This window comes from Mus pahari, chromosome 1, assembly GCF_900095145.1.
Source record: "Mus pahari chromosome 1, PAHARI_EIJ_v1.1, whole genome shotgun sequence".
NCBI classification, from domain to species: domain Eukaryota; kingdom Metazoa; phylum Chordata; class Mammalia; order Rodentia; family Muridae; genus Mus; species Mus pahari.
In genome coordinates this window covers 17,322,962-17,350,333 of record NC_034590.1, presented here as the reverse complement: position 1 = coordinate 17,350,333, position 27,372 = coordinate 17,322,962, and the positions used below count along the sequence as shown (strand labels likewise).

The window sequence follows — 27,372 nt, the reverse complement described above, 5'->3', positions numbered from 1 at the left end:
TGTTACCTGTGTTAACCTTGGTTGGTTTTGGCTGCAGAGGAGCCACCTCGCCACCATCCACAAGGTGGCGCCAGTTCTCCACTTCCTAGCTCTGGACTTGTGTGCTCTCCATCTTAGAAGTTTGTATATTTTTTGTTGGAGTGGCAGACAGATGGGATCATGTAACAGCCTCCTTGTGTTCCATTCGTATGGACTAGAGCCCGACGTCTTTGCATAGAGTCTGTTTCAGATCAAAGATGAGCTAGAAGGTCAGGAAGTCTTGCCTGGGTCCCATCTCCCCTCAGGAGATGGCAGAGAGGTGGTGGATCCAATAACCCTCAGCCAGAAATGCAGATGGACATGCCCGAAGGCAGCCTGGGGCAGACAGTGTTTGGGCCCAACAAGAAAGGACCTCTGTGTGTCTGTCATCTCACTTTGTATCTTTCCATGCTAACCCTTGGTGCTGTGAATGCCAGGCTGGGAAGCTGAACAGTTAGCAGACACAGGGGACCTGAGAGTCTCTCCTATGAGTAAGAATCTTGAACTCATGACAATCCTCTTGCCTCGGCCTTCCAATTTTTGGAACTACAGATATGAACCACCGTACTCAGCTGCATTTCATTTGGAGGCAGCCCCTGGAGTTGATCATGGGGTTATCTCAGGGTCAGAGCAACCACACACTGACTGTAAATTATTCTGTTGTATTTATTTATACCCACAATGGATAGGGCAGCCACAAAGAACCACAGCTGTGCTTCCGTCACAGAGGAGGTCGCAGGCCCCATTTTCTGCAGACCTGGCTGTCACCCCCAGGTTAGCTGACCTTGGTGCCCAACCCTGCTCCGCCTGATCCCAATGGCACCCCATTTTTGCCAGTCATACAGCCAGATCTCCCAGCCTTGGTCCCGGGAGGCCCTCAGAGTGTCAGCTGCCTAACAAGGCCTTTCCAGCACTCAGTCAGCAGCAGTGATTTCTCTTTCGGGCTCTTAGCAGGCCAGGCCTCAGCTCTGGGTCCCAGGACCTCGTGTGAAATGGCTCCTGTCAGCCGCAGAGCTCTCAGTGTTCCTGGAACTCCTGTCTCTGCCCCACCGCTCACTCTGAGAGTATCAAATGAGAGACGAGTGAGTCCAGCCCCTCCCCACTGCCACGCTGGGGAAACTGAGGCCCAGACTGACACTCAGTACTTTTTTTTACGTCTTTGATCTAATTATCGTGTGTGTATGGGTGGTTTACCTGCATGTATACCTGCGCTATGCCCAAGGATGCCAGTTCCCCTGGAATTGTGAGTCACCATGTGGGTAGTGAAATTTGAACCCTGGTCCCCTATAAGGGTGGCAGCCAGTGCTCTTAGCCACTGAGCCACCTCTCCAGCCTCCGTTCAGCAAATTCTATCTTTGAATACTGGGCTTCTGTTTAAATATCTGTCTTTTTGTTTTATTTTGTTTTGTCTTCTTGTTTTCCACATTTATTTATTTAGCACTTACATATGTATGCATATGTACTTGGAGATGGGGACAGCTTTGGGAAGTTGTTTCTCTTCTTCTACAGTGCAGGTGCTGGAAAATGAACTCAGGCAATCAGGCTTGGTGGCAAGCCCCTTCTCCAGCTGAGCCGTTTCACCTACCTCGGATTGCTTTTTGTTATTGAGACAGAGTCTGTTGTGCAGTCTTGAACTTCTGATCCTCCTGCCTCTACCTCCCGAGTGTTGGCATGATAAGCGCGCACCATCGCAGTGTCTGTGTGTGTACTCGTGCGTGTGGTCCCAGTTTCTCCTGCTGGGCTGTATGCAGGTATTGACTTGTTCCCACTTACTGTATGGCTGACGGGAAAGCTCGCCTAAGTTCAGCTGGACCCGTACCTCTGCCAGCTTACGAATCGAGTGATCCTGAGTCTGTGAGTTACCTGCCTCAGTTTCTCCATCTGTCTCCTTGGGATCGTAGGTAGCTGGGTCCACCTCCCGGAGCTGTGTTTGAAGGTCAGGTGCTTGGATTGGATGTGATACTCCTTGTCTGTTGACAGCGTAAACATCGGCGGTGGAGCGGCTGGGGTGGGAACAGTGCACAGTGCACGCAGTGTTGCTCCTTAACGGTGCCATGGAGACAACAGACACAAACACAGCTGCCACAGCCCGTCATTGACCCCTGCGCTCAGAGGACAGAATGTCTCAAGTTTTGATAGAACTCTGAGTTAAACCAGCAGCAGGGGCTGAGAGATGGCTCAGCCCTTAAGATCACTGGCTGCTCTTCCAGAGGGCTCAGGTTTGATACCCAGCATCCATATAGTGGCTCACAACCGTCTGTGACTCCAGTTCCAGGAAATCTGCCTCTGTGGGCATTGTGTGCACATGATGCACAGATAATCTATACAACACATTTTTATAAGTAGCACCAGTTTCCCAGGTCACACAGTGTTTACCCCCTTCCCTTCCCTCCTCCACATAGAAAACACTCCTGTGATAAGTAGTGACACAGATGGTGATAGTCCCTAGACACAGGCTGGGCTGCTCCTCCAGTGCCCCGGGTGTCCTCAAGGGGGCAGCACAACCTCTGTTCTTGAAGCACCTGACCTTTTTTTTTTTTTTTTTTTTTTCTGTCTTACATAGTTTATTTAACAGTAGGTAATAAGAAATCAAATTTAACAGTCTACACAGTGATCCAAAGTTCATATTTATAAGTAATCGACCTTAATTGCATGATTTACAACAGTTGAGGGTTTTTGCTTTCTATTTTCAAGTTTTACAGAAAGTGTTCATGTGTGTGGGCACAGTCAGGAGGAAAGTGAACGAAGAGACCGCAGACATTTGCATGTTAAAATCACCCACGAGTAATTTCTTACCCTCATTTTTATTTTTTCCTTTGTTAGATGTAAAAATAACAAAAAAAAATCTCTCAGGAAACAGAAACCACAATATTATAATACATCAATTTGGCAGCTGCCCCTATACATTATGAAAAAGTCATTTTTTTTCCCTATATGTACAGATTCTCTTAATACTTGAAGTTTTACCCTTAGACTTATTTTCTGGAGCACAAGAGTTGAGTTGAGGGGTGGAAAGCGCAGGCTTTTGATTTTTTTAAAAAATGTTTTAAAAGAATGAACATCTTTGCACCCAGAGAAAAAAATGGGTATACACACACACACACACACACATGTACATATATGTATATATATACATATACCAATTACATATTTTCAATAATTTAAAAAATTAATGAAACCTGTCAGAGGTGCAAGGCAGGAGCATATGGCTTCAGACCTCAGTTGCCTCCCAGTGCGCACTTGAACCACACACACGCATACAAGGGGAAAAAGAGCTGGGGTAACCAGCCATAACAAAAATATATTCTTTGTAATCGATCATCCCTCAGGTTCATCTGGAATGTTTGCTTTAAACCATAAATGGCTACTGCACAGTTCTTACATGTTCTAAGGAAAATAAATGGGTCTTTTAGGCGAAGAAAGACTTTTTAAAAAGTATTTTCAATACAAAAAGTCTTGTTAGGAGAAAACTACTACAAAGTGTCTCTCGCGTGTGCCTAGTGTGCTTGTGAGAGGTTTGAATTCAGGTCTGCATTATCGCTGCTCGGTCCCAGGTCCGTGGCACTGGCCCCGTGGAGGTTTGCCGTGCCTGGATTGCTAGCGACCTGTGAACGCATTGAATTCTGGGCTGGCCTGGCAAAATGCCCTCGTTCCATGGGGTTGGCAGCCTGGGCAGGATGTGGGGAACTGGTCTGTGGAGAAACACGGTGTGGAGAAGGCTGAGGCTACATCCTCGGAGATGGGCTGGAATGTGGGGGGCGGGGAGCGGGGCTGAGACCGTGGTCGGAGAAGGGGCAGGCTCGGGAGAGCGCACCTGATTGGAGAGAGAATTAGGATTTGTTGACCTTATGGGTGTGGGGACTGTGCCTGACTTGGGAGCATATGCTGCTCTGGGCTCATAGGGTTGGGCTCAGCAGGAGACCCCCATCTGTTGCTGAGGAAGTCGCTGTTGATAGGCCTGTAGCCTGGCTCCTGCCTCAGCCCCCAGAGCCTGGGGAAGCGGACCCATTTGTCCCATATTTCCTCGCGGCTCCGCCGCTGCTGGGGTGGATAGCCCATTCCTTGGGGCTGCTGGAGCTGGTGGTGGTTGGCCATTCCAGGGCCAATTCCTGGCCCTGCTCCCTGCGGTTGCATTATCTGAAGTCTTAAGCTGTTTCTGAACTGTGAAGGCATGCTATTGAGATTCATGCTCATTTGCTGAGCTTGAGGACTCATGGCTCCCATGGGTGGCTGGAGCTGCCGCTGAGGCTGCTGGGACAGGCCAGCTCTCTGGACACCTACCTGCAGAGGATTCATGGTCTGCAAGGCTGGGTTGGAGTGGACACCTTGCTGGCCAGGCATGGTAGGTGGCTGCACCCTTGGCTGTCCCTGGGGCATGCCAGGTATGCCGACCCTAATCCACAGCCTCTCCCTGGACAGCCTGGCATGCACCTAACATTCCCAATGACAAACAGTGCACCGGCTGATCACAGCCAAGGTGTTGGTGAAATCTAAGTATTTTCTCCCAAGATCTATTTGTAATCCAAACCCTACTGTGGTCAGAGGTCTCAGGTCTGTAGCTGGACACCTTACCAAAACCCTGAGATATAGAAGCTGGGGCAGGGACCTAGTTGGTGAAGTCCTGGATTCTCATAAGTCGGGCGTGGCAGTGACGTTCTGTTATCCTAAAACTAGGGAAGTAAAGGCAGGAGTTCAAACTCACCATTAGCTCTACGGAAAGGTCCAGGTCAGCATGGGATGTGTGAAACTAGTCTCAGACATGCAAAAGTCAAATCAAATCAAAACAAAACAAACAGAAACCCGACAAAACCCTAGGAAACAGGAATGGGCATGAGAATAGATTTATTTAAAGGATAGAAGAACCCTTTGTTCTGCTCTGCCAGGAAACGGCTCAGCGGAACAGCTCAGTAAGTAAAGGAGCTTGCTACCAAGCCTGAAGACCAGAGTTCAGTTCCTAAAATCTGCACAACAGAAGGAGAGAACCAACTCCTGTAAAGTGTCTCTGAAGAGAGACGGAGACCACCAGCCAGGAAACACATGTGTGTAGATCAAACTGTGAGGTGGCTTAGCACAGCTTTCTGGGGGCTATCCCCTCCGGTTGCTGGGGTTTCTGGGTATTCAGCTGTAGCAGGGAATTTTCTAGAGAAATCTTAGCTCTCTAGGGTCTGTTTTTTCAGAGTCCCCAATTGTGGCCACTCACAGAGCAGAGTAGTGTGATCTGGCTTTAAGAACACACAAGCCAAGGTCAAAGCATGGTGCTCAGCCGTGTCAGTTCAGACAAGTGTCCCAGAATCAGCCATGTCAGTTCAGACTAGTGTCCCTCTGGGCTTTACTTGGTTCCCTAGCTTGGGATTTTTGTTTTGTTTTGTTTTTTGTTTTTTGTTTTTTCGAGACAGGGTTTCTCTGTGTAGCCCTGGCTGTCCTGGAACTCACTCTGTAGACCAGGCTAGCCTCAAACTCAGAAATTTGCCTGCCTCTGCCTCCCGAGTGCTGGGATTAAAGGCCTGCGCCACCAACGCCCGGCATAGGGATTTAAAAAAAAAAAAAAAAAAGGATGTGTGTGCATATGTGCATGTACGCGTGTGTGTGTTATGTGCATCTGAACGCATATCTTTGGGGGCCAGAAGAGCACGTAAGATCCCCTGGAGCTGGAGTTACAGGTAGTTGTGAGCTACCTGACATGGGTACTTGAACTGTGAAAACTGCACCCTCAGCACAGTGCTGGAGCAAAGAGGCTTTGGTGCCCAGCGTGGAAGACAACTCACTTCCCTGCGGCATCAGCTTCAGTACCCTCGTTCACAAGCTCTGTGTCAGAATCAGTAATGGGCTGAGGAGGTGGCTTAGTGGCAGAGCCCAGAGACCTGGGTTCCAACCCTTAACACTCAGGTGAAGCGTTGGGCATGGGACTGTACAGTGGATGGTGGTTAAAGTGGCTTTGTGCCAAGTCTGGTGATCTTAGGTTTTGAAACAGGTTCTCTTACTGAACCTGAAGCTAGACTGTCTGGCTAAGCTGGGTGGCCAGCCACTGAGCTCCCAGGATCCTTCTGTCTGTCTCCACAGGCCTGGGGCACAGATGTGGACCACTAAACCCAGCTTTCTATGTGGGCACTGAGGCATCAAACTTGGAACCTCATGCTTGCTTCCTGACCAAGCCATTGCCCTAGCGCAACATCTGGTTCTTTTTTTTTTCTCTTCGAGACAGGGTTTCTCTGTGTAGCCCTGGCTGTCCTGGAACTCACTCTGTAGACCAGGCTGGCCTCAGACTCAGAAATCCACCTGCCTCTGCCTCCCAAGTGCTGGCTTTAAAGCCGTGCGCCACCACCGCCCCACATCTGGTTCATTTTGAACTGTGTGCACATCATCTCTCTTTTCAAAGCTTGAAAACAGAAAGCTGAGTGTATTGATTCTGTTGCAGTTTTAAAGGCTTAGCTGGGGTCCCAGGTGAGCTTTGAGCTCTGGGGTACTGGACATGACTTTGGGTTTCCCGCAACGTGATTAGACAGGTACCAGAGTCCCCCTGTGACCGTCCTCTCTGCCCCACAGCCATGCTGCGCACTGTCTCTGCTGTCCTCCAGTTTGGCAACATTGTCCTGAAGAAAGAGCGCAACACGGACCAGGCCACCATGCCTGACAACACAGGTACCACCAGGGCAATGTCCTCTGTCCTCACCAGAGTGTCCCCTCCTACCTCTGCCCTCGCCCAGGAGGGCTTGGACTCCTGCACTTTGCCCAGAGCACCATGGCCAGACTTCCTCCATTTTAAACACCCTGCTGAAGACAGCCCCACCCATGCCTGAGAAGCACCTCTCCTCCTCCAGCCTTGCCCCCCCCTTTTAAAATACTTTATTTAATGTGCATTAGTGTTTTGCCTGCATGCATGTCCGTAGGAGGATGTCAGATCCTTTGAGAGCTGCCATGTGGGTGCTGAGAACTGAACACGGGTCCTCTGGAAGAGTAGCCAGTGCTCTTAGCCACTGAGCCGTCTTCCTAGCCCCCATCTTGGGCCTTTTTAATTCCTGATCTTCCTGCCTCTGCCCCTCGAGTGCTGAGGTTTCCTGTCTGTGCCACCACACCCAGTTTCACATCCCCCTCCTTCTTGTTGTTAAACAATGAAAATCACTAATTCTCGCTGTAGCTTCTTGTTCATTATTTGGGACTGGGCCATAAGTAGCTCAGGATGGCCTTGAACTCCTGATCCTCTTGCATCCACCCCCCTTTTTTATTTTTTATTATTTTTTTTTTCGAGACAGGGTTTCTCTGTGTAGCCCTGGCTGTCCTAGAGCTCTCTGTGTACACCAGGCTGGCCTTGAACTCGCAGAAATTCACCTGCCTCTGCCTCCTGAGTACTGGGATTAAGGTGTGTGCCACCAACATCCACCTCTTAAGTTCTGGCATAACATAACGGGCCTGTCCCACCTCATCCAGCTGAACTGTTGAATGTTATTTTTAAGCTCCTTGAGCGGGTAGAAAAACTGAGGCTTTTTTTACAAATGACCTGCCTGTGGCCATTCAGCCAGTGAGGGGTGATGGCTGTGAGCTCTGAACAGCTCCCTGGCTTCTTGGGGTAGCAGCTGTGTGGCAGGTAGTTCCCCGTTTCCCTCCTCTCCCCTGTGCAGTCTTTTTTTTTTTTTTTTTTTTTTTTTTTTTTCTTTATAGCTGCTTTATAGTCCAGGTTGGCCTTGAACTTACAGAGATCCACCTGCCTTTGCCTCTGAGTGTGATACTAAAGGCATGAGCTACCACACTCAATGTTTTTTGTTTTAAGCTTTGTGAGAGAGGATGTCACTGTAGCCTATGCTGACCTCAAACTCGCAGCCAGCCTCCTGCCTCAGCCTCCCAAGTGCTGGGATTTGGTTATTAAGAAAGGAGAGACAACTGCCCACAGTCAGACTCCCACGCTGTCTGCGTCCTCGGGGTCTCCCCTGGGGTTTTCCTACCCTGTGCCTGTGTAGCTGGAGATCAGACAGAAATAGAGTTCACGGGCTCCCTCTGGACATCTGAAGCTCTCTGTCCTGGTTATAAAAACCCTCCAGCTCACTCTCAAACTCTGCACAGCTCTGAAAATCTGGGGAACTGGGGCACTGCTCCCCGCTCACCCAGCCCTGCAGCGCCCACTTGTGGCCACCGGGGGTGCTATTCACCAACCCGGCACTGCCCTGCACTGGCGCGCCTGTTTGCTTTACTTAATTGGGAGCAAACACTACAAGTTTTTCTTTTTGCTTTCTTTATTTTATCTTTTTGGTGTGTATGTTCGGGTGGGGGGGTTCGAGACAGGGTTTCTCTGTATAGTCCTGGCTGTCCTGGAACTCACTCTGTAGACCAGGCTGGCCTCAAACTCAGAGACCCGCCTGCCTCTGCCTCCTGAGTGCCGGGTGCTGAGTACTGGGATTAAAGGCATGCACCACCACTTCGTGGCTACAAACTTTCTGAAACCTGCTTATTTCCCTTCATGCCTCAAGGAATAGCTTTATGTTTTAACTAGAACCCAATGGTTGCGAGTGTCGGGTTCAGGTCGGATCTCATGTAGCCCGGATTGGCCCTCAACTTGCTTTATAGTTGAGGATGACCTGGAGTGCCTGATCCTCCTCCCTCAGACTCTCAGAAACTGGGCTGGCAGGTGTGTGCCACCATGTCTGACTCTGGTGCCTTTTAAATGCATTTCTTTCTAGGCTTCTCTTTTTTTCTTCTGTGGGGCCAAGCCCAGAGTAAGCTTTCCCTCCGTGGAGCTGACGGATGCCTGGGAACCGGGCTTGATTCAGGCTTTAATTCAGAGTAGCAAGGGAAACACGCCTCCCACACAGCCCCGGCGTGCTCCGCTGCAAACATCCATCTATTTAAGGTGCTAGTGCAGAGGTGCTCTGTGCGCTGGTTATTCCTGCTGAAAATCTACATCACCCCAGGCCCAGAGGCACAGGCCTCTTAACGCAGCGCCTGGTTCGCTCAGGATGCTCCTCCCAGAAAGGGCCGCCTCCACCTCTTTCCTCCAGCGGAGGGGTGCGATGTCCCTCTCCACAACCCCTGTCTCCTGCTCTCTCCTTCAGCTGCCCAGAAGCTTTGCCGCCTCTTGGGACTCGGAGTGACCGACTTCTCCAGAGCCCTTCTCACACCCCGCATCAAAGTGGGCCGAGACTATGTTCAGAAAGCACAAACCAAGGAGCAGGTAGGCGGGATCCAGCGGTAGGCGGGATCCAGTGGTAGGCGGGATCAAGCGCTGTTCAGGGCAGGAAGGACTGGCTTACAGTTTGTGATCCTGGGACTTTTAAATTATTATTATTGTTATTATTATTATTATTATTACAATTATTTGTTTATTTCTTGGGGGAGGGGCACATGCCACAGCATGCAGGCTGGCACCAGAGCACCAACAGCAGTTAGTTCTGTCCTTCTGCCACGTGGGTCCTGGGGATTGAACTCAGGTCGTCAGCGAGCACCTTTATCTTCAGAATCCTCTTACTAGGTCTTTAGACAGTGTTCCCCATCTCTCACGCTCAGCAACCTTGCCTGCCCCTACTCTATCACCAGGCTGGGGCGGGGTGAGGGTGAGCAGTAATGAAAACACAGATCAAGGCTGGGAGGTCGCTCCATCAGCAAGTGGAGCCAAGTTCGAACCCCAGAACCCACGTAAAGAGTTGTGGCGATGAACACAGGAGGACCCCTGGCTTTTATTGGTCAGCTGCTGTAGCTGAATGAACAAGCTCCAGCTTCAGCGAGAGACTCTCTTTTCCTGAGGCATGACACCTGAGCTTGACCTCTGGCCTCCACACCCTCGTGTGCCCTCACATGCACACACACATGCACATACACACAAGCGAAAATAAAGACTTGTCTCTCGAGGGGCTTGGGATGTACTATGGCCATTGCTCTCACCCTTCCTAATACTTCCACCCTTTAACACAGTTGCTCCCATTGTGGTAACCCCTAACCATAAAGTTATTTTATTGCTACTTTATAACTGTAATTTTGCTACTGTTTTAAATGGTATTGTAAATATCTGATATGCAAGAGATCTTACATATGTCCTCTGTGTGTGTGTGGGGGGGTCACAACCCATGGGTTGAGAAACGCTGTGCTAGGGCCCTGGCGAATAAGCAGGTTATTGAAAAGGATGGTTCTGTTTAGCGATGCCTCTGCGGAGGAGGTTTGGTGATGTCAAAACAAAGGATGGAGGAAGAGGGAGAGGGTCCCTGAAACCATGCTCAGTGGAGGACAGAGTAAAGAGGTACTGTGGGAGCCTGGGAAGTGACTTGATTTCATTTGTCCTCTATATAAAGATTCTCCTGTCTACTGAAAGAACTGATTTCATAGAGTACATATATAAGCAAGGAAACTCAGGGCCACTGACAAAATCCAGGCAAAGATGGTGGCTCAGACCACAGTGGTGACAGAGAGGTGACCACAGGTTAGCCACAGGGAACAGGGAGGAGCTTGGGAGTCCCCGGATTTCTGTCTCAGCTGTAGTCTCTAACAGCAGAGAAGCTAGGGCCTGGGGCTACACAGCCTCTGAGTGACTATTCTGGGATTCGAACCCAGACTCTTAGACCTGGAGCTCCCACTGTGCTGTATGTAGATGTTGATTTAAGAGGTGGAGGAGGATAGGCGCCTGATGGACACAAGGCCTTCAGTTATGGCAGAGTGTTGTTATTGTGGTCCTTTTTGGTGTTTATACCCAAGAAACTGTGAGGTGAACTGTGAGATGAACTACAAGTTCAGGGACACCCTGCTGGATCCACACCCAGTGTCTCATGGGCTGGGCCTCACTTTGCACCCTACCCTTGCAGGCTGACTTTGCGCTGGAGGCTCTGGCCAAAGCTACCTACGAGCGCCTGTTCCGCTGGCTGGTTCTGCGGCTCAACCGTGCCCTGGACAGAAGCCCACGGCAGGGTGCCTCCTTCCTGGGCATCCTGGACATCGCGGGCTTTGAGATCTTCCAGGTGTGCGCCGTGGTCTTGCGGTCCTTCTCCCCCCCACTCCGGCTCCCTCCGTCCCCGCCCCGCACTCACCGCGCCATCCTTCACCACCCTTGTAGCTGAACTCCTTCGAGCAGCTGTGCATCAACTATACCAATGAGAAGTTGCAGCAGCTGTTCAACCACACCATGTTCGTGCTGGAGCAGGAGGAGTACCAGCGAGAGGGCATCCCCTGGACCTTCCTAGACTTCGGGTTGGACCTGCAACCTTGCATCGACCTCATTGAGCGTCCGGTAAGGGGTCAGGACCAATGAGCGAGCAACCCAGACCCTCAATGCTCAGCCCCGCCTACCACCCAGACCTTAAAAACTTGCCCCACCCACCGCCGGACACACACCTCTCAGTTCTCCCTAACTTTCAAAACTTGGTTCCGCCCACCACCTAGTAGTCCCACAAAACTTTGCCCTTTCAGTGCTCAGACCCACAAAGCTTGGCTCCGCCTACTACCCAACCCCGCCCACTTGCCACCGTGCCCTTCACTGACCCAAAGAGCAAATGCCCCACCCGCAGCCACATCCCTGTGACCAGCAGGTTCTCTGGACACTGAAGGTCCCACTTGAGTTCCTGGGACAGTGTGTGGCTCGTGACTCGGTGCTGGGTTCTGGAGCCTAGGGCTTTGCGTATGCCAGGCAAGCGCTCAGCTCTGCTCATCCATGTCCCAGTCCCCCGACCTCGAGCCACTTCCAAGCACTGACAGCAGCAACCTGTGCCCAGACTTGGGGAATCTGACTTCTGTTCCCCTTGCTGGTTAGGCCAACCCTCCAGGTCTCCTGGCCCTGCTGGACGAGGAGTGCTGGTTCCCCAAGGCCACGGACAAGTCTTTTGTGGAGAAGGTTGCCCAGGAGCAGGGCAGCCACCCCAAGTTCCAGCGCCCCAGGAACCTGCGGGATCAGGCCGACTTCAGCGTCCTGCACTACGCCGGCAAGGTGAGGACAATGCTTGTGGATCACCACTCAAGGGGTACACTGACTCTCATGACACACAAAGTTTAAGACCATGTCAGCCACAGCTTCCTCCAGAGGGAAGGGAGGCCACCGGTGAGATTCCACAGAGAGTCTCACGCCTGTGGCCCTTTGATGGGAACAGACTGAGGAACTGGGGAGGCCTATGTGGCTGGAGTGGAATGTACTAGAAGAGCGTTGTAGTCAAGGGTTGGGCTACAGGAGGGAGGGTGGGGGAAGGTCATAGAAAGAAGGGTCCTGCGGGTGAGGGGCAGTTCAAAGCATGGATACAAGTTGACCCCAGTGTTCCAGTCCATGCCAAGAACCTGTGTGGGGATCTCAGTCACGCAGTCATCTGCCTGTTCCATTCAGGTTGACTACAAAGCCAGTGAGTGGCTGATGAAGAACATGGACCCGCTGAATGACAATGTGGCCGCCTTGCTTCACCAGAGTACGGATCGTCTCACAGCTGAGATCTGGAAGGATGGTAAGGTCCCCCTCCCCAGGGTCTGTCCCCAGATGCCGTGCTCCTTCCTACCCCCAGTGGGAGCAAGAGCCAGTGGCTGGAGGGGAAGGGAGGAATGGAGGGGAACATGAATGAGTGGGTAGATGGGTGGGCCAGGGGATGGATGGATAGATAGATGGACATGTGGATGGACTGATTGGTGGATGGTGGATGGGCAAGTGTATAGATAGATGGATGAGTGGGTTGGTAAGTGAGTTGGTGGATGGACAGGTTAGCAGATGTATACATGGACAGATAGAAGAATGGGTCGGATGGGTTGAAGAAAGGGTGGATGGGGGGATTGGTGAGTGAAGGATGGGCTGGTGGTTGGGTAAGCAGACAGATATAGATGGATGGTGGGTGGGTGGGTGGAAAGCTAGGTAGGTTAAGGAGTGGGTTGGTGGATGGATGTGTTGTTATCTTAAATTAGCATCTTACACAAGGATAAGAAATAATACAAACATACCCATGGGCATATTCGTGTCAATGATCGTTTTTAGTAATAGTCTCCTATGCAATCAGACCAGAAAAATAAGTGCGGCCATCCCTCGGGACACACAGGACACCAGGCCACTCAAAGACTTACCTAAATACCCTAGTATTCACATTTGACACACACCCCTTCCTGTGTACGTTTTTTTCCTCTCTGTCCCTATAGGCTGAATCAGCCCTCATCCTATTTATTTAACAAGATGCAAATGATATGTAAATAGCAGTTACACTACTACACAGACTGTGGCAGGAAAAGCCTGCGTTGTGTTCAGTATAGACTCTTTTCCTCGGAATATTTTTAATTAGTTGTTCAACCGCAAGCGCTGAGCCTGAATATATGGAAAGCTGATTTTATATAGATATTTTTAGCCCAGCCTGGTAGTGCAAGCCTTTAATCCCAGCACTCGGAGGCGGGTGGGGCGGGGGAGGCAAGTGGATCTCTGTAAGTTTGAGTGCAACTTGATTTATATCATAAGCTCTAAGAAAGCCAGGGCTAAAGAGAGGCCCCAACACAAACAAACAAACAAACAAACAAGTTGAGCCATCAGGGAACCCAAGTTCAGGATCGGCACCCATGTCAGGTGGCTAATAATCACCTATAACCACTCTTAATTCTGGGGTCCAACACTTCGGTCCTCCATGGATACCTGCATACACACACACACACACACACACACACACACACACACACACAGAGAGAGAGAGAGAGAGTTACAAATAGTCAGAATAAATCCTTTCTAAAGCTCAGCATAGTTCATGGGCACTGTGGGCACATGACCCCTTACCCATCTGTCCCAGCCCCTGTGTGCCTGGCTCTGATCTTCTGGAGCTGATGCTGAACCAATCTTCCCCCGTGAGGAGCCACTAACAACGCTGGCACAAAGGGCAAGAAGGGGAAGAGTAGGGACTTGGTCCAGTTTACATCCATCTCACTCGTGGCCACCTTGATCCCAGAATTGGACATGCTGTGTCCTGGCAGCCACGGGTTGGGGGCGGGCAAATGAGATAGTCCCTGTCTCAGTTAGGGTTTTACTGCTGTGAACAGACACCATGACCAAGGCAACTCTTATAAGGACAACATTTAATTGGGGCTGACTTACAGGTTCAGAGGTTCAGTCCATTATCATCAAGGCAGGAACATGGCAGCATCCAGGCAGTCATGGTGCAGGCAGAGCTGAGAGTTCTACATCTTCATCTGAAGGCTGCTAGCAGACTACTGGCTTCCAGGCAGCTAGGATGAGGGTCTTACAGCCCACACCCACAGTGACACACCGACTCCAACAGGGCCACTTCTAATAGTGTCACTCCCTGGGCCGAGCATGCACAAACCATAACGGTTCCCAACAGGTGGGGTGGATATGTCAAGTTAACCGCTGCGCTTCCGGGCATCCAGGGCAAAAAGGACTGGCTAAGACAACAGACGAAGACTTGGGTTGTAAGGTGTTGTTATTGTGTTTGGTGCTGACTCCTCGCAGGTTCTCTCAGCACCAATGTGAGGGCGAACAGGACTTGATTCGGTCAGGCAACAGTTGAGTCCGGCCTGCCTGCTCCGGGACTAATGCTCTTTCTCTCTCTTCCTCTCACCTTTCCCTCTCCCATCTCCACACATCTCTCCCACCACTGCCACCGTCCCCACCCCTCATTTGCCCATCCCCAGAACAAGGGGGTCTCCAACAGTTCTCTTTACTTGGCTCCTTCCCATCGCCGTCCCCTGGACCTGCAGGGAGACTCAGCTCTGGCGCTTCTCCTCCAGGGGTTGGGTCTCTCTGTGCACCCACGGGTGAGGTTGCAGAATGCAGTTGGGGGGGAACCGTGGGGAGGGGTCCTGGGTGGAAATGCTGGTCCCCGTCCTCTCTGCATGAGGTCTCTCCCTCCTTGCTAAGCCCTTGGTGGTTCTAGAAACTTCTAGCTAGACCACGTATTAAAAATACAGAGAAGGGGCCAGCAAGATGGGTCAGCGCATAGAGGTGTGTGTGCTGCCAAGCCTGACATTCTGAGGTCCGTCTCCCAAGATCCACATGGGGGAAGGAGAGAACTAATTCCCACAAACTGCCTTCCACACTGGCCTTCCACACACATGCACACTCACATGAACACACACACACACACACACAGTGTAATAACATTTTAAGAAAGGCATTTCCGGGCTGGTGAGATGGCTCAGTGGGTAAGAGCACCCGACTGCTCTTCCAAAGGTCTGGAGTTCAAATCCCAGCAACCACATGGTGGCTCACAACCATCCGTAACAAGATCTGACGCCCTCTTCTGAAGTATCAGAAGATAGCTACAGTGTACTTACATATAATAAATAAATAAATCTTTAAAAAAAAAAAAAAAAGAAAGGCATTTCCTGAGCACCTAATGTGCAAACAAGGAAACAAGTACAGAGAGGTTATGTTGCTTGCTCAAGGTCACACAGCCAGTAAGTGATAGAGTATGGATTTGAACCCAGAACCGTAGCTCTTTGTTATGCTGTAGAAACCTAATCAATGAGATCTGTCATTTTGAAAATGACTGACAGCATAGGGGAACCAGAGAGACTTGAACCTGGGGAGGGCCAGCAGTGGCAGGGTACATGAGGACACACTACCAGGTTCTGGCCCTGGGTCTCTGCCTTCTGAGCTATGTGACCTTGAGGCCAGTTGCTGCATTTCTGGCTCTCTGTCTGCCTGTCAACTGTAAGCCCCTCTGCATGACATGCTTGGGTCCTGTAGACAGCAAGATACTCCACCTCGGCTAACTCCACTCCTGGGTGTGGTGGCTTCAGCCCAACACTCTGGAGTCTGAGGCAGGAGGATGACATGAACTTATGGCTGGCTGACCTTGATCCCTTTTGTGAATCTCTTTGTCCCTCCACAGTGGAGGGCATCGTGGGGCTGGAGCAAGTGAGCAGCCTTGGAGATGGCCCGCCGGGAGGCCGCCCCCGCCGTGGAATGTTCCGGACCGTGGGGCAGCTCTACAAAGAATCCCTGAGCCGCCTCATGGCCACGCTCAGCAACACCAACCCTAGTTTTGTCCGCTGCATCGTTCCCAACCATGAGAAGAGGGTGAGTAGGAGGGGACTTGATGTGCTCTGCGCGTGGGGACAAGTGGCCGCCATGCTTGGGCTCTCTGCTTCTGTGACCTAAAGTTTCTGAGTGTCCACTGTGTGGGGACACAGTGGCAGAGAGACAAGAAGAGCCTGTTCCAGCTGCTCCTGTGCCCTCCAAGGAGGTAACAGATGAAGGGAGGACATTGAGTTCTCACACTTGCTGGTAGATAGGGCAAGGGGGGGCTTATTAAGATACACATACAGCCCGGCACCCAGAGTGAACGTTCAGGTGACTCTGAAGGTATGAGAAGAAGGTCATGTTGGATTTTACCTGGCCAGGGAGTCATAGAAAGATCCCTGGAGGGGAGGGGACTGAACTGCATAGCCTAAGCAGTTTTCCAAGCAGAGAACGGCTCGTGCAAAGGCTCTGAGGCGGGTGGGAACGTGGTGGGAATACAGTGTGGAAGAAGGCTGCAAGGATAGGAGGTGACACAGGCCTGTCAGTTCAGCACTAGGGACAACTGTTAAGTTCAGGACCAATCTCTCTTATAGCACCAGTCTAAAGACAGTCTGGGAAACTTAATAACGTCGTGTTTCATATAAGTAAAAAGAGTGTTACTCAGCAATAAGATTCCTTTCTAGAATCCCCCAGGGAGAGGCTCGGGTATGGATCAGTGGTAAACACTTGCCACAGTCCTACTTGTGGCGCCCCTGGTGGCTGCCACTGACTCTGCCGTCACCCCTGCAGGCTGGGAAGCTGGAGCCGCGCCTGGTGCTGGACCAACTCCGTTGTAACGGGGTCCTCGAGGGTATCCGCATCTGCCGCCAAGGCTTCCCCAACCGCATCCTCTTCCAGGAGTTCCGACAGCGGTGAGCCAGGCTAGCAAAAGGCTCCAGGGATTTGGGCAGGATGGGAGCCAAATCCCTGCAAGTGCGATCTCAGATTGGGGGCCGGAGCCTCAGAAACGATCAGTGTGAAAGGGGCCTGGGGTGCCAGCTGTATTTGGGGTCACTTCGTGTGCGATCCTCTATACTTAAAACGGAAGTCGAAGCTGGGTATAGTGCTCAGGGAGAGCTGTTGAATCCAAGGCCAGACCTGGTCTACATGGCGAGTGCCAGGGCAGCCAACGTTACAAAATGAGATCCTGTCTCAGTAAAACCGAACTTCCAAGAGTGGGCCATCCTAGTGATGTGGTTTGCATTCCTGATGTCTACGAAGCCTTGTTTATACGGTCTCTCACGCCACTGTGGAACGTCTTCCTTTCCCCTCTCCCCTCTCCCCTCTGGCTGCAGCTATGAAATCCTCACCCCGAACGCTATTCCCAAGGGCTTCATGGACGGCAAACAGGCCTGTGAGAAGATGGTACATAAGGGTGGGGCCAATGTTTGGGGGCAGGACTGTGGAGGGATTGGGGCTTTGTGACCTGAGGTGGGGCCTGCTCAGTGGGTAGGGCCCATGGCTGGGGTGGGGAGGAGTTTCTCTAGCTTGGGGCGGGGCCTGTAGATGGAGGCGGTGCTAACTGCATGGGCAGGGCCTTTGGTGTTGGGGTGAGAGGTACGGGAAGCATTGGGCCTTCAGAAAGACGTTCCCGTTGCCATGAGGCCTGTGGAGTGGGGAGAAGCCCACAGCATGGGAGTGGGGTCTGTGGCAGGTGTAGGGTCTGGACAGGGATCCAGGTGTGTGTGGGGGAGGGACTGCCCCATTGTCCTTCCTCATACAGTTTCTTTCTCTCCATCTCCTCCCCTCCCCATTCTCACCCTCCAGATCCAGGCCCTGGAGCTAGACCCCAACCTGTACCGTGTTGGCCAAAGCAAGATCTTCTTCCGGGCAGGGGTCCTGGCCCAGCTGGAGGAGGAGCGGGACCTGAAGGTCACCGACATCATAGTGTCTTTCCAGGCAGCGGCGCGGGGCTACCTGGCCCGTAGGTGAGGAAGCCAAGCTGTGTCGGGGGGGGTTGTAGGCCAAGGCCAGGCTGAGGCCAGCAGACACTCAGAGAGAGCTGGGGTGCTGCATGCTGCCGGAGCCCAGAGGTTGGGGTCCAGCCAGACATGTTGTTTGGCCCCAACCAATTGCTCAGGACCCCAGCTGGAGGGGTGATAAGTCTTGATGGAAGATGCCTGGATGAAAGGGTATGAGAAGCTGGTCTGTGTGAGGGCCCCGTGGCAGGGCGCCAGGCCTGTCTCCGGATGCAGACAGATGTAGAACAGCCACCCTTCCTGTCGGAACAAATAGTTAGTAGAAGGGATAGACCAGCCCCAGGCTGGGGGCGATGGACCTTACCCAGGGACCCTAGGGAACGTGGAGAGCTGAGAGACAAGGGCAGGGCCAGTGTGTGAGGATGGACTGAGAAGAAAGAAGGGAGGCTGAGGCCTGGGCAGAGCCAAGAGCAGGACGCGTAAGATTGATTGTAAAGTCTGCTGTGGTGGGCATTCGGCTCAGTGGCCAGGGGGCTCACCGAGCGTGCGTGGGACCCTGGGTCCTATCCTCATGGGGATGTACACCTGTCATCCCAGCACTGTGGAGGTGGAGGCGGGAGCATCAAGGGTTCAAAGTCAGCCCCAGCTACATGAGACCCCTGTGTGGAGTGGCTGCTTTCTGTGGGCCAGCGCCCACTCTCCGCGGTGTCCCCACAGGGCTTTCCAGAGGCGGCAGCAGCAGCAGAGTGCTCTGAGGGTGATGCAGAGAAACTGTGCCGCCTACCTCAAGCTGAGGAACTGGCAGTGGTGGAGGTTGTTCATCAAGGTGAGGGAGGCTGAGCCTACGCCTCAGTTGGGGGGGGGGTAGGGGGCGAGGGGGAGGGGCACCCTGTTCTCCGCGTCTGTGCGGTGGAGCCCATCTGCCCCGCCCCGTTACCCAGGAGTTTTTAGAAGGCAAGCGATTTAAACTGGTCTGATACAGGACACTAGGGTGGGGGTGGGGGTGAGACCTGCCTGGAATCTGTGCACAGTGAGGAGGATGAGGAAGCTGTAGCTCAGATGGTAGTGTGCCTGTTCAACATGCACAGAACTGTCATCCCAGAACTCAGGAAACAGGAGGCTCAGGCGTTCTAGGTCATCTCTGGCTACATAGAGAGTCTGATGCTGGCCAGGAATATAATATCATGGCTTAACACATTAAGGGTGCTTGCCGCCAAGCCTGAGGCCATGAGTTCAATGCCCAGGACCCACACTGTGGAAGGAAAAAACTGACTTCATTAAACATGCAAAACCACCAACCAACCAACCAACAAACAAACAAATCAAAAGAACAGGCAGCTGCAGGTACAGCTGGATCCAGAACAAGCCAGACCTCCAGACCACCCTCAGGTGCCCAGGGATCGTTACATCAGCAAGGGTGACAGGCCGCAGGCGTGTGGCGGGTCCCCCTTCCTGGAGCCACTGTGCTCTTCCCCAGGTGAAGCCCCTGCTGCAGGTGACACGGCAGGATGAGGTGCTGCAGGCGCGTGCCCAGGAGCTGCAGAAAGTTCAGGAGCTGCAGCAGCAGAGCGCGCGTGAAGTGGGAGAACTGCAGGGTCGAGTGGCACAGGTGAGGAGCAGGCCATGTGAGGCCTAGCCCGACAGAGGGTCTGTGTGGGTGTGGCCATGGTATGAGGGGCGGGGCTTTTGAGTGGTGCCACTTCCACAGAGTGGGGTTGTGGAGCAGTGGGTGGACATAAGGGCATGGTCAAGATGGTGAGGAGTAGGGCTTGGAACGTGGCAGTGTATGAAGAGGGTGAGGAGGTAGGGTTGTGTGTGTGTGTGTGTGTGTATGTGTGTGTGTGTGTGTGTGTGTGTGTGTGTACACGTGCACGCCCATCCGTGTGTGTATCAGGATTGGGCCTGGAGGGCAAGTAAGGCTACTAGGCAGGGCCTGTGTGATGGACAGGATTCCTATGGTGAGTGGCAGGGGCAGGGCTGGGGTTCAAGGTTGTCTTCAGGCCTTGAGATATGGCTTTGATGCCAACAGCAAGGTTAAGGGTAGAATGGTGAGTGTGGGTCTTTGGGTGCAGCTACAGCAGAGCTGTGTGGATGAAGGGACGAAGCCAGGGCTCAAGGGACAGTGTCTGGCTGCACTCAGGCTGGGTGGTGAGAGGTAAGAGGTGGGGATGTGGGGGCAGCCTGAGAGGGAGGCCCTGACTGGTACCCGCCATCCACAGCTAGAGGAGGAGCGCACGCGCCTGGCCGAGCAGCTGCGAGCAGAAGCCGAGCTGTGCTCTGAGGCCGAGGAGACACGGGCGCGACTGGCTGCCCGGAAGCAGGAGCTGGAGCTGGTGGTGACAGAGCTGGAGGCACGAGTGGGCGAGGAAGAAGAATGCAGCCGGCAGCTGCAGAGCGAGAAGAAGAGACTGCAGCAGCACATCCAGGTGTGGGGGACCCAGACACCCCTGTCCACCCCACGGCACACCTCAGCTCCGGGGGTCCAAAGCACAAAGACTATATAGATTTCATTCAAACAGTGGAGAACTAGAATCCAGCCTCAGGTGCTGCTGGCTCCCTCAATTAGGTCCCCTCCTCAGGACTCAACCTGTCTCCTAGTTCTGAAGGCATCTGTCTTCAGCCCTGACCCCAGCAGGCCACCCTCCTGGGACTACTCTGCCAAATCTGTGTGCACTGAGGGGACAATTGAGTTCTTTTTCTGCATGAATAGAAATCTAGAGTCTGGTATGCACTAGACACTCAGTAAGTGCTGTCAAGCCAATGAATGGACAAACAGGGGAGGCAAGGAAAAGCTTGCTGCATAGCTCTGGTATGGACAGCTCTGGGGTCCCCATCCCTTCTACCCCCACAGGAGCTGGAGAGCCACCTGGAAGCCGAGGAGGGTGCCCGGCAGAAGCTACAGCTGGAGAAGGTGACCACAGAGGCCAAGATGAAGAAGTTTGAGGAGGACCTGCTGCTCCTGGAGGACCAGAATTCCAAGCTGAGCAAGGTGGGGCCTCTGGGCAGCACTGGATCCTGGGTCAGCGGGGGAAGCCTCTTGGGACCATGGGCACGCCAAAGCAAGATACCATAGATGGGCTCCTGCTGGGATCCTGGTCCAGTGAGCCAGGAGTGGGGGCGTGATGGCGAGGGTGTGCTGCCCCCTGAGGGTGGCCTGAAGTGTTAATTCAAAAGAACAGCCCACATCCCTCCATGTGCTGGTGGCTTAATGCCATTCTTAAGTCCCTAAGGTGGGCTGGGCCCAGACCCCGGGATGGCGAGGAGGGGAGGGTGGAGGGAGGGCTGGGAAAGGCAGACTCTGGGGACATGGCAGGCAAGCAAGGGTCCTGAGTCTCTTTTGTCCCCAGGAGCGGAGGTTGCTGGAGGAGCGCCTGGCTGAGTTCTCCTCACAGGCAGCCGAAGAGGAAGAGAAAGTCAAAAGTCTCAACAAGCTGAGGCTCAAATATGAAGCCACAATCTCAGACATGGAAGGTAAGCATCGGGGGCCAGGGTGGACTGCGTGCATACCGAAGACCTGCAGGCAGAAGGCCAGAGGGAGGAGGCAGAAGGCCAGAGGGAGGAGGCAGGTGGTGCCAGGCCTTGGTCTGCAGCGCGCCCCTGTCCTGGTGCCCGCAGACCGGCTGAAGAAGGAGGAGAAGGGCCGCCAGGAACTAGAGAAGCTGAAGCGACGGCTGGATGGGGAGAGCTCAGAGCTTCAGGAGCAGATGGTGGAGCAGAAGCAGAGGGCGGAGGAGCTGCTCTTACAGCTGGGCCGCAAGGAGGACGAGCTGCAGGCCGCCCTTCTCAGGTGGGTCTCCCCAGGAGTGGCCCCACCTTCCTCGCCAAGGCACAGCATGTGAGGGACCTCAAGTGTGAGGGCTCCACGCTTATTGAGCTACTACTGCATACAAGCCATGGTGCCTATTTGAAACACATTGACCATGCGTGTGAGGCCTTCCTAGACACCTCGGCCTGTGGGTTCAGCTCCATTGCGGATAGAATAGGAATAAAATGTGAGTTAGGAAGGCTGGAGATAGCTCAGTGGTTAAGAACAATGGCTGCTCTTGCAGAGTACCTGGGCTCAGTCCCCAGCACCCACATGGAGGCTTACGACTGTATCTGCAGTTTTATGCAATCCAACATGCTATTCTGCCCTCCACAGGCACTGCAGACATGGCGCACATACACTCATTCGCATAAAATTAAAATAAATCTTTTTTAATAATTTAAGGTGGAGGGGGCTCAGCAGTTAAGATCATTGATTGCTCTTCAAGAGGTCCTGAGTTCAATTCCCAGCAACCTCATGGTGGCTCACAACCATCTGAAATGGGATCTGATGCCCTTTTCTGGTGTGTCTGAAGACAGCTGCAGTGCACTCATATACATAAAATAAATATTTCTTTAAAAAGAAAGAAATTAAACCAGGCAGTGGCAGCGCACGCCTTTAATCCCAGCACTTGGGAGACAGAGACAGGCAGATTTCTGAGTTCGAGGCCAGCCTGGTCTACAGAGTGAGTTCCAGGACAGCCAGGGCTACACAGAAAAACCCTGTCTCAGGGGGAAAAAAAAGATGGGGAAATGATTTGAGAGCACTTCTGGCTTCCACTGTACACACAGTAGTTAAATGGCCCAGCACTTGCAAGGCTGAGACAGGAGCATTGCCATGAGTTCAAGGCTAGCCTGAACAACTTAGAAAGATCCTGTCCTAGAAAGCAGCACCGACAACTCCCCAGGGAGTCAGGTAAAGGGCTGGGCACACAGCAGGAGCCGGGCCACCCAGGAGAGCTGTGGGTAGCATTCTGCCCAGGAATATGAGTAGGAAGGATTGAAGAAGAGAAATCACATGACCAGTGACAGAGCCAGGACTTGAACCCACATCTGATCTCTCCAGTCCCTGAACCTCACCCTCAGCTCTGCCTGCCTGGGTGCCAACCCCGTCTTGGTCCTTGTCATACCCCCAGGGCAGAGGAGGAGGGTGGTGCCCGTGCCCAGCTGCTCAAGTCCCTGCGAGAGGCACAAGCTGGCCTTGCTGAGGCTCAGGAGGACCTGGAAGCTGAGCGGGTAGCCAGGGCCAAGGCGGAGAAGCAGCGCCGGGACCTGGGCGAGGAGTTGGAGGCTCTACGTGGGGAGCTTGAGGACACGCTGGATTCCACCAACGCCCAGCAGGAGCTGCGGTGAGGACATGGGGTGGGCAGGGGTGGGAAGATAGTGGATGGGACAGGGAGGGTGTGGCAGGTGGGGCACATCTGGACAAAGGCTATACACACACACACATACACACACATACACGCATACACACATATACACACATACACATACATACACACAGACACACAGACACACATATACACACATACACACATATATACACACATAGATATACACACACATACACACACATTCACACACATACACTTTTCTTTTTTGTTTGTTTGTTTGTTTTTAGTTTCTTGAGACAGGGTTTCTCACACAGAGAAACAAGCGCTGTGTAACAGTGCTGGCTATACTGAACTTGCTCTGTAGACCAGGCTGGCCTCAAAATCACAGAGATCCGCCTGCCTCTGCCTCCCAAGTGTTGGGATTAAAGGCGTGCGCCACCACTGCCCGTCAATGCCAACTCTCTCTTTAAAGATTTATACATTTTATTTATATGAGTACACTGTCGCTGTCTTCAGACCCCCCAGAAGACATCAGATTCCATTACGGATGGTTGTGAGCCACCATGTGGTTGCTGGGATTTGAACTCAGGACCTCTGGAAGAGCAGTCAGAGCTCTTTATCACTGGGCCATCTCTCCAGCCCCAGTGCCAACTCTTACGTGAAGTCTAGGGGCTGGAGAGATAACTCGGTGGTTTAGAGCTCTGGCTGCTTTTACAGAAGGGCTGCACTTCAGTTCTCTGCAACCACATGATGGCTCACAACTCCCTGTAGCTCCAGGAGATACGACACCCCCTTCTGGCCTCCTTGGGCACTGCAGTCACATGCACATAAGTAATAAAAGAGATTTAAGGCAAGTCTGTGCTCTGGGGGCCTTGCTGAGGAATGGCCCTTTGAGAAGGGTTTGAGGAATGAATAGGAGGTAATGCCTGACACCCCCCCCCTTTGTATCACCACCCATACCTTGGGAAATGTATTTGTTACACAACCAAACACCTGACAAGAGGTGACTTGAAAGGGAAAGTCTGTTTTAGCCCATGATGTCATGACAAGGAAGTGGCTTCCACGGTAGCAGAAGTGTCTCCTGCCTGTGGTGCGGGAGCTTGCAGTAGGGCTGGCTCCAGTCTTGACAGAACAGCAGATGGACTCTGCAGGAATCCAGGCTGGTTCTGACCCTCCGCCTCCCTGTGTCAGCTGGACCCCTGCCCTAAAGCTTCTCCATCCTTTCAGAAACAGCGCCTCCAGCTGAGCACGGAGGCATGGGGACTCGTGAGCTCTTGGGGAGCTTTCGTATCCAGACCCCCACAGGAAGCACAAACTACAGGGTCCATCCTCAGAGGAAATGGAGAAGGAGACCATATCTGGTTCTCCTCACATCCCACCGTCCTCCGCTCTGAATTCCTGTCCTCTCTCCCCTGCCCACACCAAAGGTCCAAGAGGGAGCAGGAGGTGACAGAGCTGAAGAAAGCATTGGAAGAGGAGTCCCGTGCTCACGAGGTGTCCATGCAGGAGCTGAGGCAGAGGCATAGCCAGGCTCTGGTGGAGATGGCAGAGCAGTTGGAGCAAGCCCGGAGGGTGAGTAGGTAGCGTCCTGCCACCCTCTGGGATATAGCCTTGAATAAGTGTTAACTGAATAACTACTTAAACCAAATCCTTGGTGAAAAGAGAATATTGAATGAAAAGCCAAGGGGATGAGGGGTGAACGATGACGCTGAGTGTATGGAGGCTCAGCAAGCCCACCCACTCCACGCAGGGCAAAGGTGTGTGGGAGAAGACTCGGCTAGCCCTGGAGGCTGAGGTGTCCGAGCTGAAGGCCGAGCTGAGCAGCCTGCAGACCTCGAGACAGGAGGGCGAGCAGAAGAGGCGACGCCTGGAGTCCCAGCTACAGGAGGTCCAGGGCCGATCCAGCGATTCTGAGCGGGCTCGGTCTGAAGCTGCTGAGAAGCTGCAGAGAGCCCAGGTAGGTGGGGTCACGGGGTGTCATGTGACTATCCCTGGGAGAGGGAGGGACTGTGAATAGTTTCACTCTAAATAGGGCAGCAAGGACAGAAAAAAGATGACTCCACCCCAGTCTAGCTTGGTTCAAATAGTTTTTGTTTTTGAAGCAGGTTTTCTCTGTGTAGCCCTGGCTGTCCTGGAACTCACTCTGTACACCAGGCTAGTCTTGAACTCACAGAGATCCTCCTGCCTCTGCCTCCCCCTGAGCCACCACACCCAGCTCCCTCCCTCATCCCTTTCATTGCTGAACGGTATCCCCCTTTCATTTCTGCCATTGACTGTCCGTCCACCGTGGTGACAAGGCAGAAGTTCCTCTCCTCTGGAAACTCCCAATACTTGGCCTCTGCGTCAGTTCTGTGCAAGACCCTGGCCACACACTGGCTTTCCACCACGCACACAGCCAGGATCTGGGACTGAGGTGTCAGTAAGGCCCACCGTGTTGAACTACCCTGGCCAGCTTCACGATCTCCTTTCCACAGGCGGAACTTGAGAGCGTGTCCACAGCCCTGAGCGAGGCTGAGTCCAAGGCCATCAGGCTGGGCAAGGAGCTGAGCAGTGCGGAGTCCCAGCTGCACGACACCCAGGTGACCCTGCTCGCCGCCCCCCCCCCCATCCACTACTCTGCCGCTGACTCCACCTGACCCCCCGTCATCCCTTCCACCCACAGGAACTGCTGCAGGAGGAGACCAGGGCAAAGCTGGCCTTGGGGTCCCGTGTGCGAGCCCTAGAGGCAGAGGCGGCCGGGCTTCGGGAGCAGATGGAAGAGGAGGTGGTTGCCAGGGAACGGGCTGGCCGGGAGCTGCAGAGCATGCAGGCTCAGGTGGGCAGTCACACCCATCCAGGGACCATGCCCCATGCGGGTTTCATCTGCCTCCCTGGCTGAGGCCCCACTGCCACGCCTGCTCCTGACTTCCCTACACACCCACAGTGCACAGCGTGGGTGGTGAGCCCGCCCCTCTGAAGCTCCTCCTCTCTCCATAGGTAGCGCAAGGGCTCTGCTGTGGCTCCCAGTACCCTGGACAGAGCCTCTGCCTGTCTTTCCTAGTAATGTCTGCCGACCTTTGCTCTTGCAGACTTGGGTCTTACCTCCCTTGTAGTCGCTTGTCCCATCCACCCTCTGTTTTACTCTGGCTAAATGTTGGCCACCGTAGGCTGTGACTGTTCTACCCTTGTGTCTCCCCACCAGATTGAATCCCTTCAAATAACTGACCCTGATCTCTATAGGAAGCCTTAAGAGACGCCAGCAGAATGAATGAATGTCTTCCACTGGCGGGCTCCTATGTGTGCTTCAAAACCCATCTCCAATGGAGACTCTTCCCCATCCTGTGGACTCCCCAGATTATCACCTCCTCTTCCTCCTCTTCCTCCTCCTCCTTTTCTTCTTCTTCCTCAGCCTTTGTCATTTTCACTTTGGTCTGGGGATCCAAGGGCAAACCCCATTTGGACTGAGTGCTGGGTCATGCTGAGGGTGCCAGTACCCTGGAAGAGCTAGGTTGATAGTTCTCAACTGCTGTGAGGCAGGAGGGCCCAGTGGTCAGCTCCTTCCTGCCTTTAGGCTTCAGTTTACACCCAGGACACGGGGTGCCAGAATTCCACACCACAGTCACTCATGGCTGTCACCTTACACTCCTCTCCCTGCAGCTCTCTGAATGGCGGAGACGCCAGGAAGAAGAGGCCTCGGTGCTGGAGGCTGGGGAGGAGGCTCGGCGCCGTGCAGCCCGGGAGGCAGAGACCCTGGCCCAGCGCCTGGCAGAGAAGACTGAGGCTGTAGAACGACTGGAGCGAGCCCGGCGGCGGCTGCAGCAGGAGCTGGACGATGCCACGGTGGACCTGGGGCAGCAGAAGCAGCTCCTGAGCACACTGGAGAAGAAGCAGCGGAAATTTGACCAGGTGAGTACATGCCTCGGTTTACCCAGCTGGCCACCCTGGGGACAGAAACCCATTTGAATACTGAGAGAAACTTGCTAGGGGAGGGGACACTCAAGATAAGTTTTGAAGTGGGCATAGGAGTCACAGCCAGGTAGGTGCTGACTCTATCACACACACACACACACACACACACACACACACAGACACACACACAGACACACGCGCACACACACATCTACAAAGCAGGCCACCCCAAGTGTCCTGCTTGTGCCTATTGCCCATTGCTTGAGTGCCCAGATTGGATGATGATCCTGTCTCCTGCCCCTGAGGGTGCTCACACCCTGACTGGTTGTCCTGGGCATTGCTGCGCCCATCTCTGCCTCAGTTTACCTATCTAGAAAGCATGAATCATATCAAGTATTCCACATCCTCGAGGATTAAAATAATCATTGCAGATACCAAAGGTCCCTCAGCGCTCTGTTACTGTAGCAGACCCTGG

General features: G+C 53.1%; 1 protein-coding gene across 3 annotated transcripts in view; it reads left to right on the top strand.

The window, feature by feature from the left end:
- Myh14 (myosin heavy chain 14) overlaps window positions 1-27,372 on the top strand; it is a 63,974-nt gene that overhangs the window by 20,017 nt on the left and 16,585 nt on the right. For all 3 annotated transcript variants that reach the window (XM_021214674.1, XM_029538224.1, XM_021214683.1), the window contains 22 exons: window positions 6,562-6,657; window positions 9,060-9,178; window positions 10,797-10,949; window positions 11,045-11,218; window positions 11,738-11,911; window positions 12,299-12,413; window positions 15,783-15,970; window positions 16,703-16,824; window positions 17,248-17,317; window positions 17,720-17,880; window positions 18,589-18,697; window positions 19,349-19,480; window positions 20,091-20,297; window positions 20,723-20,860; window positions 21,219-21,342; window positions 21,487-21,658; window positions 22,812-23,024; window positions 24,437-24,581; window positions 24,760-24,966; window positions 25,484-25,588; window positions 25,672-25,824; window positions 26,646-26,894. In XM_021214674.1, coding sequence (XP_021070333.1) covers window positions 6,562-6,657; window positions 9,060-9,178; window positions 10,797-10,949; window positions 11,045-11,218; window positions 11,738-11,911; window positions 12,299-12,413; window positions 15,783-15,970; window positions 16,703-16,824; window positions 17,248-17,317; window positions 17,720-17,880; window positions 18,589-18,697; window positions 19,349-19,480; window positions 20,091-20,297; window positions 20,723-20,860; window positions 21,219-21,342; window positions 21,487-21,658; window positions 22,812-23,024; window positions 24,437-24,581; window positions 24,760-24,966; window positions 25,484-25,588; window positions 25,672-25,824; window positions 26,646-26,894 — 3,326 coding nt within the window. The remainder of the gene's footprint in view (window positions 1-6,561; window positions 6,658-9,059; window positions 9,179-10,796; window positions 10,950-11,044; window positions 11,219-11,737; window positions 11,912-12,298; window positions 12,414-15,782; window positions 15,971-16,702; window positions 16,825-17,247; window positions 17,318-17,719; window positions 17,881-18,588; window positions 18,698-19,348; window positions 19,481-20,090; window positions 20,298-20,722; window positions 20,861-21,218; window positions 21,343-21,486; window positions 21,659-22,811; window positions 23,025-24,436; window positions 24,582-24,759; window positions 24,967-25,483; window positions 25,589-25,671; window positions 25,825-26,645; window positions 26,895-27,372) is intronic.